General features: G+C 45.2%; 1 protein-coding gene across 3 annotated transcripts in view; it reads right to left on the bottom strand.

Moving 5' to 3' along the window:
• The window catches only part of Slc18b1 (solute carrier family 18 member B1), a 24697-nt gene extending 9125 nt beyond the window's left edge, over positions 1 to 15572 (bottom strand). Inside the window, exons 1-6 of one of the 3 annotated variants that reach the window (XM_055599393.1) lie at positions 15501 to 15572; positions 13823 to 13962; positions 9773 to 9868; positions 9361 to 9434; positions 7074 to 7221; positions 3877 to 4033 (exon numbers count right to left, since the gene is read on the bottom strand). In XM_055599393.1, the coding sequence (XP_055455368.1) occupies positions 3877 to 4033; positions 7074 to 7221; positions 9361 to 9434; positions 9773 to 9868; positions 13823 to 13879 (532 nt within the window). In that variant the 5' untranslated portion in view covers positions 13880 to 13962; positions 15501 to 15572. Of the gene's footprint in view, positions 1 to 3876; positions 4034 to 7073; positions 7222 to 9360; positions 9435 to 9772; positions 9869 to 13822; positions 13963 to 15362 lie in introns of those variants that run through there. The other 2 variants (XM_055599392.1, XM_055599394.1) reach the window with 2 other exon arrangements.
• Between the last annotated feature and the right edge of the window lie 1511 nt (positions 15573 to 17083).

Here is a 17083-nt window from a genome sequence, read left to right as displayed (position 1 = left end):
CACACACACACACACACACACACACACACACACACACACACACACACCAAAATAAAATGAAACAAATAAAACCTGTCTTAAAAAAACAAACAAAAAAAATGTAAAAAGGACAAATAATAGAACATTGAAATAAAATTATTTTAATTATAAAAGATTTTAGGTTTGGGCTGTTGGATTTCTTGTGCATAAAAAAAATTATCTGTTGCGATCTATGCACCCACATGACAGCTCACATCCTCCAACTCCAGTTTCAAGGCTATGATGCCCTTGTTCTGACCTCCGTGGGCATGAGACATACATGTGGCGTGTGGGCATACACAGAGTCAAACCACTCATTCATATAGAATAAAAAAAGTAAACTTAAAAGTAGTCTTGACTTTAGCATAAAAGGGTGTATTAGAACACTTATAAAAAGCAGCGCTTTGTTGGTGAGAGTGAAAACTCTTGGGTAGAACATAGCAGAACCAAAGGAACGCTCTCCCGGTACCTAGGTATCCTCCAAATCCTGACATCACTATTCTCCTTGAAGAAACAGAACTCTTTGGTTACCAACTCCTGCCCTGAGAGGTGTCAAAGACGGAGGTTCAGGGAGACTCACAAAAAACACCACACATGTGGTGCCACTTGGCACCTACTTAGAAAAAGGGCAGAGATAGGACACGCTGGGTCAGCAGAGGGCACGGAAGAGTGCGGAGACTCAAAAGCGTGACAACTCTACTTACGCTCAGCAGTTGCTCAAATGGCTTTCAGGATGCAGAGCTTGCTTCGTGGATGTAAAGATTGTATTTTGAGTTTGCCTGTGATCCTACCTTGCTGCAGGCAGACACAGGAGGGCCAGCCTGGTCTACCTAGAGGGTTCTGGGGGTGAGCTATATAGCATGACCCTGTCTCAGAAAAAAACATGTAATCTACAAGTAAAAATTATGTTTATCAGTAGTGAATGACACCAATGTTTGTATATGTGTGTCCATGCATGTGTAACAGAATGAGTGAATCCAAGTACTTAACAAAAGCATTACACCTCACCTCAGATAAAGGTCATTTAAAATCTCCCTCAGCAGTTTTCAAGTACAATAGTTTTGCTTTCTGAGATTCCATCCTGAACTGACAACAATGCTACATAAAATACTAAATACAGCTCTACACCTTTAATCCCAGCACTCGAGAGGCAGAGACAGGTGACTCACTGAGTACAAGGCCAGCCTGTTACAGGATGGCCAGGGCTACACAGAGAAACCCTGTCTCAAAATAATAATAACTATGATCATGATGATAAATAGAAAATTCCAGAAACAAAAAATTTTAGAATGTTAAATAACTTTAGTTATAGTAATTTGACTTGTTCTACACTTTCATTATTATTGCTAATCTCTTTTCACGAATTATTTATTTTTACATGTGTGTGGTGTTTTGCCCGTGTGTGTCTGTGCCATGTACCTGCAATGTGTTCCTGGTGCTGTGGAGGCCAGGAGATGATTCTTTATCCTGGGACGTGAGTTACAGATGGTTGAGAACCCCCATGTGGGTGCGAGGCCTTAAACCCTGGTCCTCTGCAAGAGTGGCCAGTGCTCCTAACCACTGAGCCATCACTCCAGCCCCCTGTTGTTAATTAACTGTGCTTAATTTTAACTTAAACCTTATCATAGGTAGGTGTGAACGCGTAAAACAGTGTAAGCCAGGCTTGGTGTCTGCTCCTGTTGGGAGCACAGGTGCCTGTCTTGCCACCTATGGTCTGTGAAGGAGGTGGTACTACAGCATGGTCATGGAGATCTTTCTGTGGCCATGATGTAACGAATACCTCCGGTTCTCAGGTTTACAGTTCTAATGGGGGGGTGTGATGTGCCTGTGACTATTAGAGTAGGACATCAGGGGGCAGCTGGAGAGCAGATATGGAGAATGAGGGGCAGGGGCTCCTAAACAGAGCACTGAGCATCACTGGCCATGGGTGTAGAAGGAACCAACAGAGGGCATAGAACACCGAACTCAGGCAATGTGTCAAGATGAAAGAAAATGTGGTTACTTTCCTAGCTGTCTGCACTAAAACTGTCAATAACTTTAGGAGTTCTCTTTCTCTCTCTGTCTCTTTCTTTCAAGATTTATTTAGTTATTATGTATGTAGTGTTCTGTCTGCATGTATACCTGCACGCCAGAAGAGGGCACCTGATCTCATTATAGATGGTTGTGAGCTGCCATGTGGTTGCTGGGAATTGAACTCAGGACCTCTGGAAGACCAGACAGTGCTTTTAAGCTCTGAGTTATTTCTCTAGCCCCCAAGAGTACTCCTTAAATAAGAGCATTCAAATCTGAATTATAAACTTAATATTATCGTTGTTTTTTTATTTAATTCCAATTTTAATTAGTCTGACTTAGCTGTCTTTTCTCATTTCCTAGTGTAATAGTTAATAATTTTTTCTTCTGCTGTAAGTGACTCTGACTTGCTATTTCTTTTTCTTTTTTTCTTAATTAGACTTATTTGAATCAAGCCCAGGTCCTCTGCAAGAGCAGCCAGCACTCTTCAGCAATGATCCATCTCTCCAGGCCTGTTGCTGACTGTTTCTTAATTATCAGTTAAATATCCATCACACCTGGACACAGCCCAGGCTGCTAAACTAAGAAAACACGAAACAAAAACCATTTCCTTACACTTGCAGAGATCAGCACCACCTTGTGGTTTACTGTGCTATTGCCTTTCTGGCTCTCTTCTCCCCAGTTTCCCAGCTCTCTCGCTGAACTCTCTCCAGCTTTGTTACAAAGTAACCTGGTAAGGGTACAGTGTTGATTATTCTACTGAGAAACAATGCTTACACAACCTGGTTGGTAACTTTCATTTAGACAAAGTGGAACTACAAACACACTGTAAGTATGCAAGGGGACAAGGTGTTCTGTGCTTCTTGCACTGGTTAACACTTGGCGTTAACCAGTGACCCACAGGCACTCTGACAGCAATATACACTCACTTGTCACAGGACAGTTGACCATATGGGGACGAAAGCTTTGAACCTGGACTGATTCCACTGCTGCTGCTAGAGATCTGTATCCTTGTGTTAATGCTACAGGGATGGTTGACAGGCCCACAGGGAAGGAAGAAATGGCCTTGCCCTCCTATATTGAATGTGTCTCAAACAAACTAACAGAGAGAGAGGCAAACACCTCACTCTGTGCCCTGGAAGGCCTGTAACCCACTACATACACAAAGTTGGTCTAGAGTTGAGAATGGTAGAGGCAGGAGGATCTCTGTGAGTTCAAGACCAGCCTGGTCTACATAGTGAGTCCCAGGACAGCCATGGCTACATAGCGAGATATCATTAAAAACAATTACAACAACTACAACAAAACCAGACTAAACAAACAAACAAAAACAAAGAAGGCCTAGAAATTGTGGGAAACTTTCCTTGCTTTTATGGTCTTGTAGACCAAATGTGTCGCCCACAGCAATTTTGGTGAAAATTTAGTTCAGACCAAGGAAAATGGCTTATGAGTAGAAATTAAATACTTGTTTCTCCTAAAACCTGGACAAATTTAGGATATGCTTTTTTATTTTTATTTTTTAAGACAGGGCCTCAGGCATCCCAGACTGGCCTGAAGCTCACTCTGCAGCTGAGGATGCTTTGAAGGTGAGACCACCATGTCCTGCTGGGGTGAAGCTAGAGAGCAGACCTGGGGCTCCGTGCTAGCCAAAGCACTCTGCATTTTAACTGAGCTATGTTCCTAGTCCTTTGTCAGCAAAAATCATCATGAACTAATTACCCAAATTTTAGGAAAGAACCATTTTTAGGGTGCTGCAAAGAGGTGTCACCTATTATGCAAAATAAGTGCTGATGTACCATGAACATGTTCTTTACAAAGACATAAAAGTAAGGCCAACACTGAACTTACCATAGCTGGGCAAAATGCATAGGTTGAGTGGTATCAGCAGCAGAACTATACACCCCAGAAGAATAAAAGGCACCTCGTAGCCAAAGGACTCATACAAAAAGCCACCTAAAGGGGGGCCTGCTATCAGCCCCAGTCCAGAAAAAAACTCAAGACTTCCCTGAAAGCGAAAAACAAAAGAGAATGTGGTTAACATTTTTTAGTTGAAGAATTATGAGTGTCGGGCATAGTGACACACGCCTCTAATTTCAGCGCTTGGGGTGCAGAGGCAGCTAGACCTCTACAAGTTCCAAGTCAGCCAGGGCGACACATTAAGATCCTATCTCAAAAGGCCTGGCACTGTAAACCTAGCTAACCTACCTGTGACCGGTGAGGTCATGGACACCAGAATAGACCCTAGTAACTGCCAGTTTCCTAAACCAGTGTAATTTGTAACCATATCTGAAATATTTACCCTTATAGCCACAGGTGCGTGCAGCACCCACTCTTCACTGATGAAGCTTTCTTTTGCAGCTGATGCAGACCGTTACAGAAATCTACAACTGGCCACTGGGTGTTCAACGCCAGCTGATATATACACACTACAACATGGATGCCCATGTCTCGGGGAACAGCAGGGAGTGAGGCGCAGAAAGATGGCCAGAGTGTTCTGTACACACGACTGCAAAGGTGCAGCCACGAAACCCCAACAATACAGTTGCCTAAACCAGACCAGCACAGTGACCACACTGTCTGACATGCCACGCGGATGGGGGAAGTTTCACAGAGCTTCGTCCCCAGATGAGGCGCTACAGGCAGCCAGCGGCTCCTAAGAAAGGAGAATCAGTTTTCTCCAGGGTGAGCCCACCGCTGCTTACCCAAGCCAAGCGGTCAGTGCTGAACACATATACATGTAAGCAACTCTAGAAGAACTTGGTTGGGGCTATATTCACACACACACACACACACACACACACACACACACACACACACACATACACACACACACACAGAGTAATTAAAGAGGAGAAGGGGTGGAAATTATATAAATATCGTACGCATGTATTAAATTCTCAAAAAACTTTAAATTAAAACGGAATCATGAGAGCATTACTTGAAAAATGTCAGTTCACAATTTAGACACATACACACAGGTGTTTGTTTACACACTGGTTGTTTGTTTATTCACTGAGGTGGTAGCACTGCTTGCAATGTCAATCGAGGTGCGACAGTGGGCACCTGTGATCTCAGCACCCAGGAGAAGGAGATGCAGGCAGCAAAATTAGGAGTTCAAGCTCAACTTTTGAGAGTTCTAGCCAGCCTGAGCTACGTAAGACCCTGTTCTAGACAAAATGAACAAAAAGATGCAAATTATTTAAATACTTATTAATATTTCAATTAACTAGGTGATACCTATACAGTGGGAATGTACACAGAAAAGAAAGAATAAGGATGTTTTTTACGTATAAATACATACAGGAGATATCCAGTGTGGATCTGTCAGCACAACCAGCAAGAAGTTAAGCAGTGTGAAAAGCATGTCATCACACGTGTAAAGAAAAGAAGGAAAGAGAATCATGCTGCTATTCCATGTGCACGTGGACAAGTGTGTGTATGTATGTGTGTGTAAGCACAGATATGGAGTCTCTGGAAGAAGCCTGAAATACCATCTTTCCTCTTGGAGCAGCGTGGGCACCGAGTTGCTGGATGGCACATGGGTGCATGAAGTCACAACAGTAACAGCATGTGTCAAACACTTGCTATATTCTGTGTTCCACTTTATGACTAGTGAGCTTTATTCTGCACAAAATTAACTACAGCTAAAATTCACAAGGAAGTCCTGTGGAAAAGAAGCTTACTGTTGAGAAAATTGTAGCATTCTAAATCAATCTAGTTTTCAGGGCCTTTAAGGACACCTATGGCTCATAGTCTCACAGTCACGATCTGAGGGGTATGTGCATGATAACTAACGTGTGGAATATGTTGGCTCTGGCTGCGACTTCATGTGGAAAACTGGGAGGGCATGTCTACTTTCCCCTGCCAATCCCACATGCCAGTGCATGGCTGCCAGCATTCTAGGAATTTCCTGCACGGCACTTTCCCAGAGTGTTTTGAAGAACACCAGCTCTTTAACAGGTCAACAAGTCTGATGTGGAAAAGCTGGCCCACGGGCAAACTGACGCATGCGCTAGTCAGAGAAATCAAGATTGGACAGCTCTTCTCAGACAAGACACAAGTGCTCTGAGCACTTGAGGACGACCTGAAACCTCTTCCACGAATCTGGGGCACGTAGAGCAAAGACTCTCAAGAGCTAAAGTGTTTGCCATGAGGGATAAAGTCTAGAGTGCAGGAAAGCTGCCACGGGCAGCTCTGCCAGGACCTACCCACAAGCTCACAAGGAAACAGAAAAAAACTCAGCAACTCAGGAGATTTAAAAAAACAAACACAAGAGAAAGGAGGGGTAACAGGGTAAGAAAGGGAGGTTAGCGGGATGGCTCAGCAGTTAAGATCACAGGCTCTTGCAGAAGACCTGGGCTTCTTTCCCAGCACCCATACGGCAGCTCACAACCATCATAATTCCAGTTCCAGGGGATCTGACCTCCGTGGCCCCAGGCACATATGTGGCGTATATGCGTGCATGCAGCAAAGCACTCATACAGATAAAAAAGAAAACAAGTAAATAGTTTAAGATTATTTTAAGAGTGCTTTGGGGCCACATTTACCCATCAAAGTGCCTCTGCGAGGACCAGGAAGAGCACCTGACCCTAGAGCTCACCAAAGTTTTGTGGTTTTTCTTTGGATACAGGGTCTCACTGTGTAGCACTGGCTGGCCTGGCACCTGCTGTGTGGGCCAGTCTGGTCTAAGACTCACGGAGATTGTCCTGCTTCTGCCTCCTGAGCGCTGGGATGAAAGGCGTGCACCACCATTCCAGGCTCCCCCTCTTTTCCAATCCTCCCCTCCCCTGGCAGAACTGTCACAGATGATCTTCATTTCTTTGTTTTTGTTTCGCAGACAGTCACTCACTGGGTCACGCATGCAGGCCTCAAACTTTTGATGTTCCAGCCTTCACTTCCCAAGTGCTTTTTAATTTTTTTTTTTCACATGCTGTAAAAACTAGAAGTCACAAAACAGTGGGAGGAACATAAGAAAGTGGGGAGAAAGAAAAGATCAAACAAATGTTTGGCCACATAAGAAAAAAGAATAAGTTCAAATTACATACCATGACTGTAGCCACATTATTTGGGAAAGCCTTTGCAAGGATGGAAGATGATGCCGTTATGGCTGCACCAAAGCCTATGGCATCAACTATTCTCACCAGGAAACACATGACAATAAATATGGGTCCTTTTGGAAGTTGATCCAAGACACTGAAAAAGAATATGACAATTATCAAATGTCAAACTGGTTTTAGTTTTTAAATTCACTCTACTCCCTGAGGAGAACCATACTTTCCAATGTTATTAGATAAAATCTCTTTAGGAATTTTCTAGAAAGTTGATTTGTCAGCTGAGGGGTGGTGGCACACACCTTTTAACCCAGCACGTGGGAGGCAGAGGCAGGCGGACCTCTGTGAGTTCCATGACAGCCAGTGCTATACAGAGAAAACCTGGAAGGGTGGGGTGGGTAGGGGATGGGGGTGGGGTTGGCTTGTCTCAGAGAACTGCTGTGACATGTCATGCAAGGTTATCTGTCCGTTTCTGTTGGTGTAACTGGTTTCTGAGACTATAATTCTAAAGAGGCCCCTGTAGTGGATGTTTGGGTGTCTTTAAAAACTCAGTTAGGTTATGTGAACATGTTTTTGTTTTAATCCCAAGTATGGACTATGGGACTGCCTTAGTTTGTCCACAGCTGACAATTGCCTGGTGCGGGCTGTAGTCTTTGCCAGCTGGTAACTTCTTATGAGGGCTCGGAGGGGCATGGTGTTTGCCAGCTGCAGACAGTGGAAATCTGAGGACTCTGAGAGGGTATAAATATGTGCACCCAGAGAGGGGCTTGAAGGAGACAGATGAAGGAAGAGGGCTGCTTGTTCACTCTGCTGCTGCCATTTGCCGCGGCTGGACTGCTGGATATCCTGACATCAGAGGCTGGTATTTTCCCAAAGAACCCAAAGACCCTAGCCAGCTGGAACTAAAGTCTAAGGAGGTCTATGTTCCCCTCCCTTCTAACTTTCTTACTCTCCTACCTAGGGTTGGGAGATTGGAAGGAAGGTAGAGGATCAAGAAATCCCAAATAGAGTTTAAAAACACTACAGGCCTTTTTGGAATACTGTGATCCCCTGGACCCATAAAAGACTATAATGGCAGGACCTACTTAGGGTATCAAAATCAGAGGATGCTGAAGTCCCTGACATAAACCATATTGTCTGCTATAACTGATGCTCATCTTTCCAAATGCATCTCTAATTTTAGTTTACTTACTTATTTATCATGGTGCTGTGTTGAACCGAAGGCCTCACCCACAGTAGGCAAGTATTCTTGCAGAGCTATGCTTACAGCACGTAAGCTGCTTCCTGGAGACTTTTAACAGCTGGGGTAATGTAAATGCTATATAAATAGTTCCGATACTTGCTATTAGGGATAATGACATAAAAAAGCAAGGATTTTAATCTCAGCTTTTAGAGGCAGAGGCGAACAGATCTCTGTGAGTTCCAGGCCAGCCAGGTCTACATAGTTCCAGACCACCCAGGGCTTCATAGTGACACCCCATCTCCAACAAAGCAACAAAAAAAGGGGGGTTGGGGAGCCTGTCTAGGAAAACTACACAAGAAAAAGAGAGAAAAGCAGGAGGCTAAGGAAGATTTCTGATGATGCTGTTTCAGCTCCTGTAGCCAGGTGTCTTTGAGCTGATTCTCTAAGAAACAGCTTCTCTTTTCTGTTTAAGCAAAAAGTTTCTATGACTCAGGAGACTATTAAGTTCCCACAATGATCAGCCACAAAGTCCCTGTGGAGGAATTCACGAGCCACAGTTCGGTTTTCTCTATCATGGCTCTGAGACAGGGTCTTCCTGTATAGCCCAGGCTAGCCTTGAATTCCAGGCCCTCCCCCATTGCCTCCCAAGTGCTAGAATCACAGGTGTTAAGCATTGTATCAGCTTCAGCAGGCGACAGTAGCGGATCTTGAAGGACACTGTTCTTAAGATCAACAATGTTTCCATTTGTTTCCTACCCACCTCCCTCCACCACTGGTCACATGTCAAGCATCTGACAATGTATACTGATTGGTGCTGATTGGTTTAAAGAGCCAGTAATGGGACTGTCAAATGGCTCAATGGGTATGAGGCGTGCAGGCCAAACCTGGCAACCTGAGTTCAGGACCTGGAATCAACGTTAGATGGAGTGAAAGAAATGAGGCCACAGTGCTGTCCTCTGCCATCCCGCATGCACAGCACCCGCCATCATACACGTGGGAACAGTAACATTTTAAGAAAGCTTATAAAGCCACTAACATTTTTAGGGGGTACACTATGAGATCCATCCTTGTTCCCAAACCTATTAGAAGGTTACTTACCCAAAGAGAATGATAACCCCTCCTGAGATAAACATGCCTGATATAAGCATAAATTTGGCTCCAATGTGTACAACCTATAATAAAAGTCAAAGAAGAGCAATAAATGGATTTCTTCAACAAGTCTACCTTAATAAACCCATTATACTAGGTCATATAAAATTGCAGGGAAGCATGCATAGTTAATATCATATTAAATAATTATTTAAAAGAATTGTAACACACAGTTTGTAAGCATGGGAGGGACTAACTAAGCAACCACAGGATAGAATTATGGCATAATTTATAAAGATGTTTCTGTATAGACAGAAATTCTGGATTAGTAAGATATGGCAACTCACTCCACAATTTTTGAAAACTAAAATATGTGTGTGTGTGTGTGTGTGTGTGTGTGTGTGTGTGTGCCAATACTTACATATTTTCCAAACACCAAAGATGCCAGCAATTCAAATAACGCATAGCATCCAAAGATCATCCCGATCATGGTGTTGCTGGCCCCCTTCTTTTCTGCCTTAGAAGAAACAGAAACAGGAACAAAATTTGAAAGACAAAAAAAAAAAAAAAAAAAAAGAGCATTGGGTGGGAAGCCAGGAGGATGAAGTCAGAGCGTCGCCTTACAAGGTTCATATATGTATAGTAATTTCCAAGATGTGCAGGGGCATTACAGTGCACATTTAGCGGACATCCGTCTTATAAAAATTAACTTACCAAGCAGCAGGCGCCTTGTGACATTTCCATACATTCTTAGTTTTGGTTGGACCTGCTCCTACCCTACCTCCCTGTTCAAACATTCCCATTTCTGTTATTTTTTAAATTATTTTAAAATAAGTAAGGTAAGTGAAGACATGAAAGTAGATGGTAAAATCTAGACCCCAATGTGAAAACAACCCATTTAATATGCCTATAAAGAATTCCCAAGCCAGCCTTGGTGGTGCACGCCTGTAATCCCAGCACTCAGGAGGCAGAGGCAGGCAGATCTCTGTGAGTTCAAGGCCAGCCTGATCTACAAAACAGGCCCAGAATAGCCGAGGCTCCACAGAGAACCCACCCCACGGTCCACATTCTTCTGAAAAAGAGGGTAGTTTCCCCTCCGCATGTTGGGGTTATTAATGTTTACGGCCTGTTCCACCAGGGACCTTGCTACAGATGAAGTAGCACTCATCCTGAATCTACTTTGTGTATATGCCTGAGCGTATGTTCTGTGCACACAAGTGTGAGGGAATCTGTGGAGGCATGGGTTCCCTGGGACTGGAGTTACAAGCAGTTGTGAGCCACTGTGTGGGTGCTGGTGAGAGACCAAAGAGTTAAAAATTAGTTTTTTGGGGTTATTGGATTAAAGTTTAAAGCACAAGCCTCCCCAAAGGCCAGACATAGAGACATGTGTGGCCACCTATGGGGAGGAACTAGCCTTAGTGCATTCTTTCCTGCCCACTAGACATACGGTTACTAGGAAACTGGCCCAGATCACTCCTCTTCCCTAGCAACAGCCAAACAAAGGAAGCCAGACCCTTAGTGGTTTTGGCACCTTCCCACAGCCAATCAGTTTAAAATGCAACATTCCTTTTTGTGTTTCAACCAATAGACGCTTGCCAGACTGGAATTCCCCTACTTTGGGCACACTAGGAGGGACCGGGACCTATAAATCACCCTCCTCCCCCTGAGCTTGGGGCTCTACTTTCAACCATTCCCTAGGTGATTGTGTGGGCCCATGCTTGGTCTTGTAATAAAAAGACCCTACTGCATTTGCACTGGAATCAGCTCCTCGGTCTACAAGTCTCTTGCGGTCCATGAGACTTGGGCATAACTCTGAGAACTAAACTCATGTCTGTTGCAAGAGCAGCAAGTGCTCTTAACCACCGAGCCATACTGTGCAAGTTTGGCTGATCTGTGAGCCCCAGTGAGGCCAGAGACATAGCCCTGTGCTACCATCTCTGGCAGCCCGAGTTCTTTTCCGAGACCTCTACTCAGCTCAAGCTGAGAATCTTTTCTGTTTCGTTATATTTTTTTTATGGATTTTTGAGGCAGGGTCTCAGGTAGCCCAGGCTGGCCTAAGACCTGCTACATAGCTGAGGCTGGCTTGGAATTCCTCTTGATCCTTCTGCCTCGGCCTCCTGAGGATGTGAGGCATGTACCGCTATACCTGTTTGCGTGATGCTTGGATTCAGAGATGGGGCTTTAGGCTAGATTCCTGCAACAACTCAGCTGCACCCCCAGCCCCAAGCCTTAGGTTTGCTGCGGAGAGAGAATTTCAAGTCAAGTCAATGCGAAGCAATGCTGAACAACCCTTTCACATGGGGTCACATATCAGATATCCTGCATATCCAATAATTACATTGCGATCTATAACAGTGGCAAAATTACAGTTATGAAGTAACAACAAAAATAATTTATGGTTCGGGGGTGACTACAACATGAGGAACTGTATTAAAAGGCTGCAGAATTAGGAAAATTGCATTAAAGGTTCCCAGCACTATTATTTCACCAAACCCAAATCTGACCAACCACTCTGATGGCCTCCCAGCGGCCAGGTCCTGGGCGTGCATTCCAGTGTTCTTGCATTCCAGCTGCATCTAGCCCTCAGATCCCCAGCCTTCCAGGAAGGTTTCCCGCTGCCCTGAATTTAAACCACAGTGAACTGTCTCCTGTTCCCTAAGAATGCGCCATTCACTCTGCTCTTCCCCTCACCACATCTGCAAGGATGAGGTCCTCTGTCATTTACCAGAGAAAACTACAGCTTCTCATGCCACACCTCCCTTAGACTTCACCTGAAAAGTGTCACGCCTTTCTCCTTGGCTTTAACTTTCCCAGGTGTTAACCCTTCCTCTCTCTTGAGTATCATCACTCCTGGCCACCTTTTCCTTAAAGAATGCCCAAGTCTGAAGCAATGATCCTTCATCTTTCCTTCCTTCTGTTTCTCAGATTTTTGCTTCTAAATGAACACTCCGGACAAGGGCGCTTCCTGACTTCTCTTTACCTGAGCATATCTACAGCTCAGGGTGCTGAGTGGAAACTTGAACTTCCATGGAACTGGACTGAACTGGGAAGGCCCTTCACGTCTGAGACCGCCATTTTAAAGTCACACAATGGGATCCTCCATATTCTCTCTCCTTTTGGGATTGTTGTAGGCACCAATGGATACAACAGTGGCAGCGTGTGTGGAAAACCAGTGAGAGCTATAGAGATACAGAGCTGCATTGTTCCTCTAGCAGAAAAGCCTCTCTGGTTGCACCCAGAATGGAGGAACACATGCTATTGAGAACTAAGAAGTTGTCAGTGCACTGTGGACCTAAAACTTTGGCAAGATGCACAAAATAAACATTCGGATGTATTGTCTGAACTTGCCCAAACTAGTTCCCTTCAACCCATACTACATGCATGGGACTTCATACTCCAGTTTAACCTTTGTGTCACTGGCGACAGTTCCTAATCCCATGTAAAGGGCAAAGGTTAGAGGGAGCCTGGAACGTTAATCAGAGTCCTTCCCTTGGGCAAATATTGCTTCTGGAGTGCCTAAGAAATTCAGATTGAATTTCCTGGGCCACAGCTACCTCCCCACCCTACCCCGACTTAGGAGACAAAGTCTCACTTTACCTGCCCTGGCTGCCTGGGATTCACTCATAGAGCAGGCTGGCCTCAAACCTCCTAGAATGAGCCTGCTTGCCTCCACCTCCCGTGGGCTCTGATTAAAGTCATGAGCCACCACGCTTAGCTACACCTACCTAATTCTCTAACACGTCTATAAACCCAGTGCCTAAAGACAGCATCCGTATCTTGGTATCTTGGTCATTTGGTAAATCTCCCTTTTTTCAGCTATCGACTCCAAATAAAGATTAATCAAACTACATGGCAGAAGAACCATATTTTAGGAGAATTACCCAGCAAAAGAATGGTCTCTGCCCCCCTCCCCCTGATGTTAAACATTAAGAAATATTCTCTCGGGGGTGTGGGAGTGACTCAGTAGGTAATGTGCTTGTTGCGTAGTAGGATGGCCTGAGTTTAACCCCCAGCACCCACACACGAAACTGAGCTTATGGGTACCCATCTGTAGTACTAGCACTGGGAGGTGGAGACAGGGGCTGGCTGGTCAGCCAGTCTAGCTGAACTGGTGAGCTCCAGGTACAGTGAGAGAGCATGTCTTGATGAAGATGGCTGACAGTGACCTCTGGCCTCTGTGTACACATGGCTAATGGCCCTCCCCCCACCCAGCACACACAGTATACAATTGTGATATACCACGAGCATATTTTCTATACTGCAAGCACGTTTTTAGATTTTATTCATTTTTTAAGATTTTTTTTTTAAACTCGACTGAACAAGCAGAGTATCTGGACAAGCAGGACACACACTTAACTGATGAGCCGCCTTCCCCCCCACCCCCATGTTCTTATGTTTTACATCCTCTAAAATTATGTATCTAAAAGGCTTCAGAAAAATTAGAGTTCATACAGGTATAAAAACGTTTTACCTCCTTAGGGAAAAACGGTCCAAGGATGGAATAGGCCATCATGCACCCCAAGTTCATGGAAGCTGCTGACACCAGAACAAAAATCTGCTCTCTTGAAAGCCTGGATGATGTCTCTCCTGTACTTCCTCCAGAGCCATCACCTTGAAATAAAAAACATACTGCTATTACAGGAGTGCACTTGGGATTCTGGGTAAACACACACATGGCATTTTACATGGAGTTAGTAGGCTCTGAGGACAATTGCTGAGCAAAATGGCCATTCTAAATATAGCAGTAATGAACAAACAGAAAACAAACCTTGGATAGCACTGCAAACTTGAAACAGTGTTTTCATACAGAGACCCTTCTATCAGAATTTCAGCACAGCAAACACTAAGCCATGTGAGCTACCTTTCCTTACAATGAGGCAGCCCCAGCTGGTTGTACTTTCAGAAATCCTTTCAATGATGAGCACCAGGGTGCTTTGCCAGGAGCATCAGGCTCTAAAGAAAGACATCTCATTTTCTCAAGGTACTAGCTTGGTGTGCCACACAAACTCAACCCTGGAGTAAATGTTTAAATAGGTAATGATAGTTCTTTCCCAGAGTAACCTGGTAGTCCTAGCTCTTTATCATCTCTTTGGTTGGTGAACTTAACTTTCTGGAAAGACAAGTCTCACAGATATGTAAATCAAACCGTTTTCAACACTAGTTAGTGGTGTTTTAAATAATCTCATTCAGCACCCCCCTTGCAGGTTTAAACTATCAAAGAACCAAACAATCACCCAGTTTCAAATGTCCTAGCTGATTCCTCAGCCACTGTTAGATTAAATAATTCTGAGGAGGAGGAGGAGCAGGAGGAGGAGATGCATTTGATTTGCTTTTACAGAGGTGGCCACTATAGGCCAGGAGGAAAAATCTAAGCAACATAGGGAAGTTTTAAGAATCCTTTAAAAGTTGAAAGATACCGGGTTTCTTCTGTACAACCTTAATATGAGGGGAAGTGCCCAGTCTTACTGCAACTTGATATGCCAAACGTGTCGTTGATATCAAACCTTTGGTTAGAATAGGATCAGAGGAATAGAATAGAAACAGAGGCTAGAGGACGAGTGGAAGGGAGGAAGGCAGAGAAGAGGAGGAGGGGAGAGGAAGGAGGGAAAATTGCTCTCGGGGTGTAAAAATAAATAAATAAAAATTATACATATATGCCGGAGTTGAAGAAGGGAAATAAGAGAAAGTTAGAAGTAAGGAGCACGCCAGCGAGAACACTTTAGGCCTGATGGTGTGGTGTCGTTAATTTGAAAGCAAGCTGAAACCCCCTACTTAAAGAACAGAGATTTGGGAAGTACCAAATGCTGTCCCCAAAGCGGAGAAAAGAAATGCTGACTTGGACCCCACGGTCAGAGGTCAGATCAGCCCCCACCCCGCTTGAAGGTCTCAGGACAAAAATAATAATAAACCCTCAAAAACAAGAAGACAAAGCTAAGCCTACTATATCCTAGTTAAAGAGACAGGCCCGAAGCCCGAGGCTAGCGGCAGCGCGAGCACGCGGATCAGGTCACCTCCAGCGCCCGCAGGAGCCGGCGAGCCCGCCGCGTCCATGAGCCGCTGCTCCGCCTCCTGCCGGCGGCACCGGGCTCAGCCTCCGCGCGCGGGATGCGGTGGCAGCGAGCGATCTGCAGGGCCCGGGCCCGGCGTACCCGTCTAGACGCGGAGACCCGAGCCGGCTGCGAGGAAACCTCCCAGATCCCAGTAAACCGCACCCACGGGAGCCAGGGCGGGCAGGGGCGGAGCTGGGGTCCCCGCCCTCCGGTCCGCGGCTGGGCCCCGCGTGTGCTCCTCACAGAGCGTAGACCCGAGAACTGGGCTCGTGCCTAAAGGGTGGGAATGACAGCGTGTGTGTGTGTGATGACTGCAGGGCAGGCACTTAAGGGACGGAAGTGAACAAAACTGCGTGTAACACCTGCAGGAAAATACTTGAAAGAGGGGGAAGGAGCGCCGGGAAGGCTGGCCGTGGACACTTTCCGTGGATGCAGGTGTGTGCGTTGCAAACCGTTCGCTCGCTTGCTGTGTCTTTGGATGATAAGGTCTGTCCTGTTGCTGTTGTTTTCTATACCCACAACTGGGGTTGCAAGGCTTGTATGACCTAATCAGTCCGGCTGTGCGCCTTAGTGATGAGCTGCAGGGGCCGCCTTTCTCCAAAGGATCCCTGCACTCGCCCAAGCTTTCGTTTTGTTTTCTCCTTGCTTATTATTGGGGAAAGCTTAAGTCTGAGACTCTGGGCCCAGGCGAAGGACTGAGCCCCACTCCTGAAGTCGATGTGATTCTAACACGAATAAAACTCTTGCACGGCTGCTCACTGGTAGCGTGCTGACCTGTAGGGACCAGCAGATGTGACAGATATTTTACTGTAATGAGTCGCTGGGAAAGGGCTGAGTCTGGCACGGGCCTTGGGGTGGAGGCTCACTGTGGATCGTGAAGATTATATAGAAATTCCAGGCGGGCTAGAAGTGGATGGGGCCGTGGAAAACACTCCAAATGCCAGGCAGGCTTTGTTGGTATTTAGTTCAAAATGAGGCCGCGCACACAACAGAAATGATACGAAAGAAATTTATAGGATGGAGATAGAGAGGAAAAGGAAATGAGAGAGAGAGAGATGGTAGGGGCCCCAGGAAAGAGAGGCGGAGAGAGCAAGACAGGTGACTAAGAAGCAGAGGCACGGATTGGGGCCTTTTATAGCTTGTGCATGCGCAGCTGAACCGCAGCGCCCACACACCTGGTCGGCGACGCGTGATGACGTCACAGGTTACTAGGCAACCCAGAAGCAGGCTGCCCATATGCTAACAGGCTTAGCTAGAGCAACGGTTCTCTGAGGCAATTCATGGAGTCTCTAGGCTCTAACCTCTTAAACTTCAATCTCATTTCAAACCTTTTCACAAGAATTTCTTAAAAAATTTGTGTATGTCTGTGCAGGTTCCGAAGGAGCCTTTTGGATTTCCTGGAGGTGGACGTTAAAGGTGGTCATGAGCCAGGGTGCCCGGACCTGGACCTGAGTCCTTTGGAAGAGCAGTAAGTGCTCTTAACCACTGGGCCACCTCATCAGTACCCTCTGCCATTTAACTGTGTCATCATTGCGACCTAAGCTCAACCCGCAGATATTCTACCAATTATTTCCTTTACATCTTATTTTTTCTTTCTTTCTTTCTTTCTTTCTTTCTTTCTTTCTTTCTTTCTTTCTTTCTTTCTATCTTTTTTCTTTTTTTTTTTTTTACTCACTTTCAAG

The sequence above is a fragment of the Psammomys obesus genome, unplaced genomic scaffold (genome assembly GCF_907164565.1).
Source record: "Psammomys obesus unplaced genomic scaffold, mPsaObe1.curated_primary_1811, whole genome shotgun sequence".
NCBI lineage: Eukaryota > Metazoa > Chordata > Mammalia > Rodentia > Muridae > Psammomys > Psammomys obesus.
This window is presented reverse-complemented; position numbering and strand designations above follow the sequence as displayed.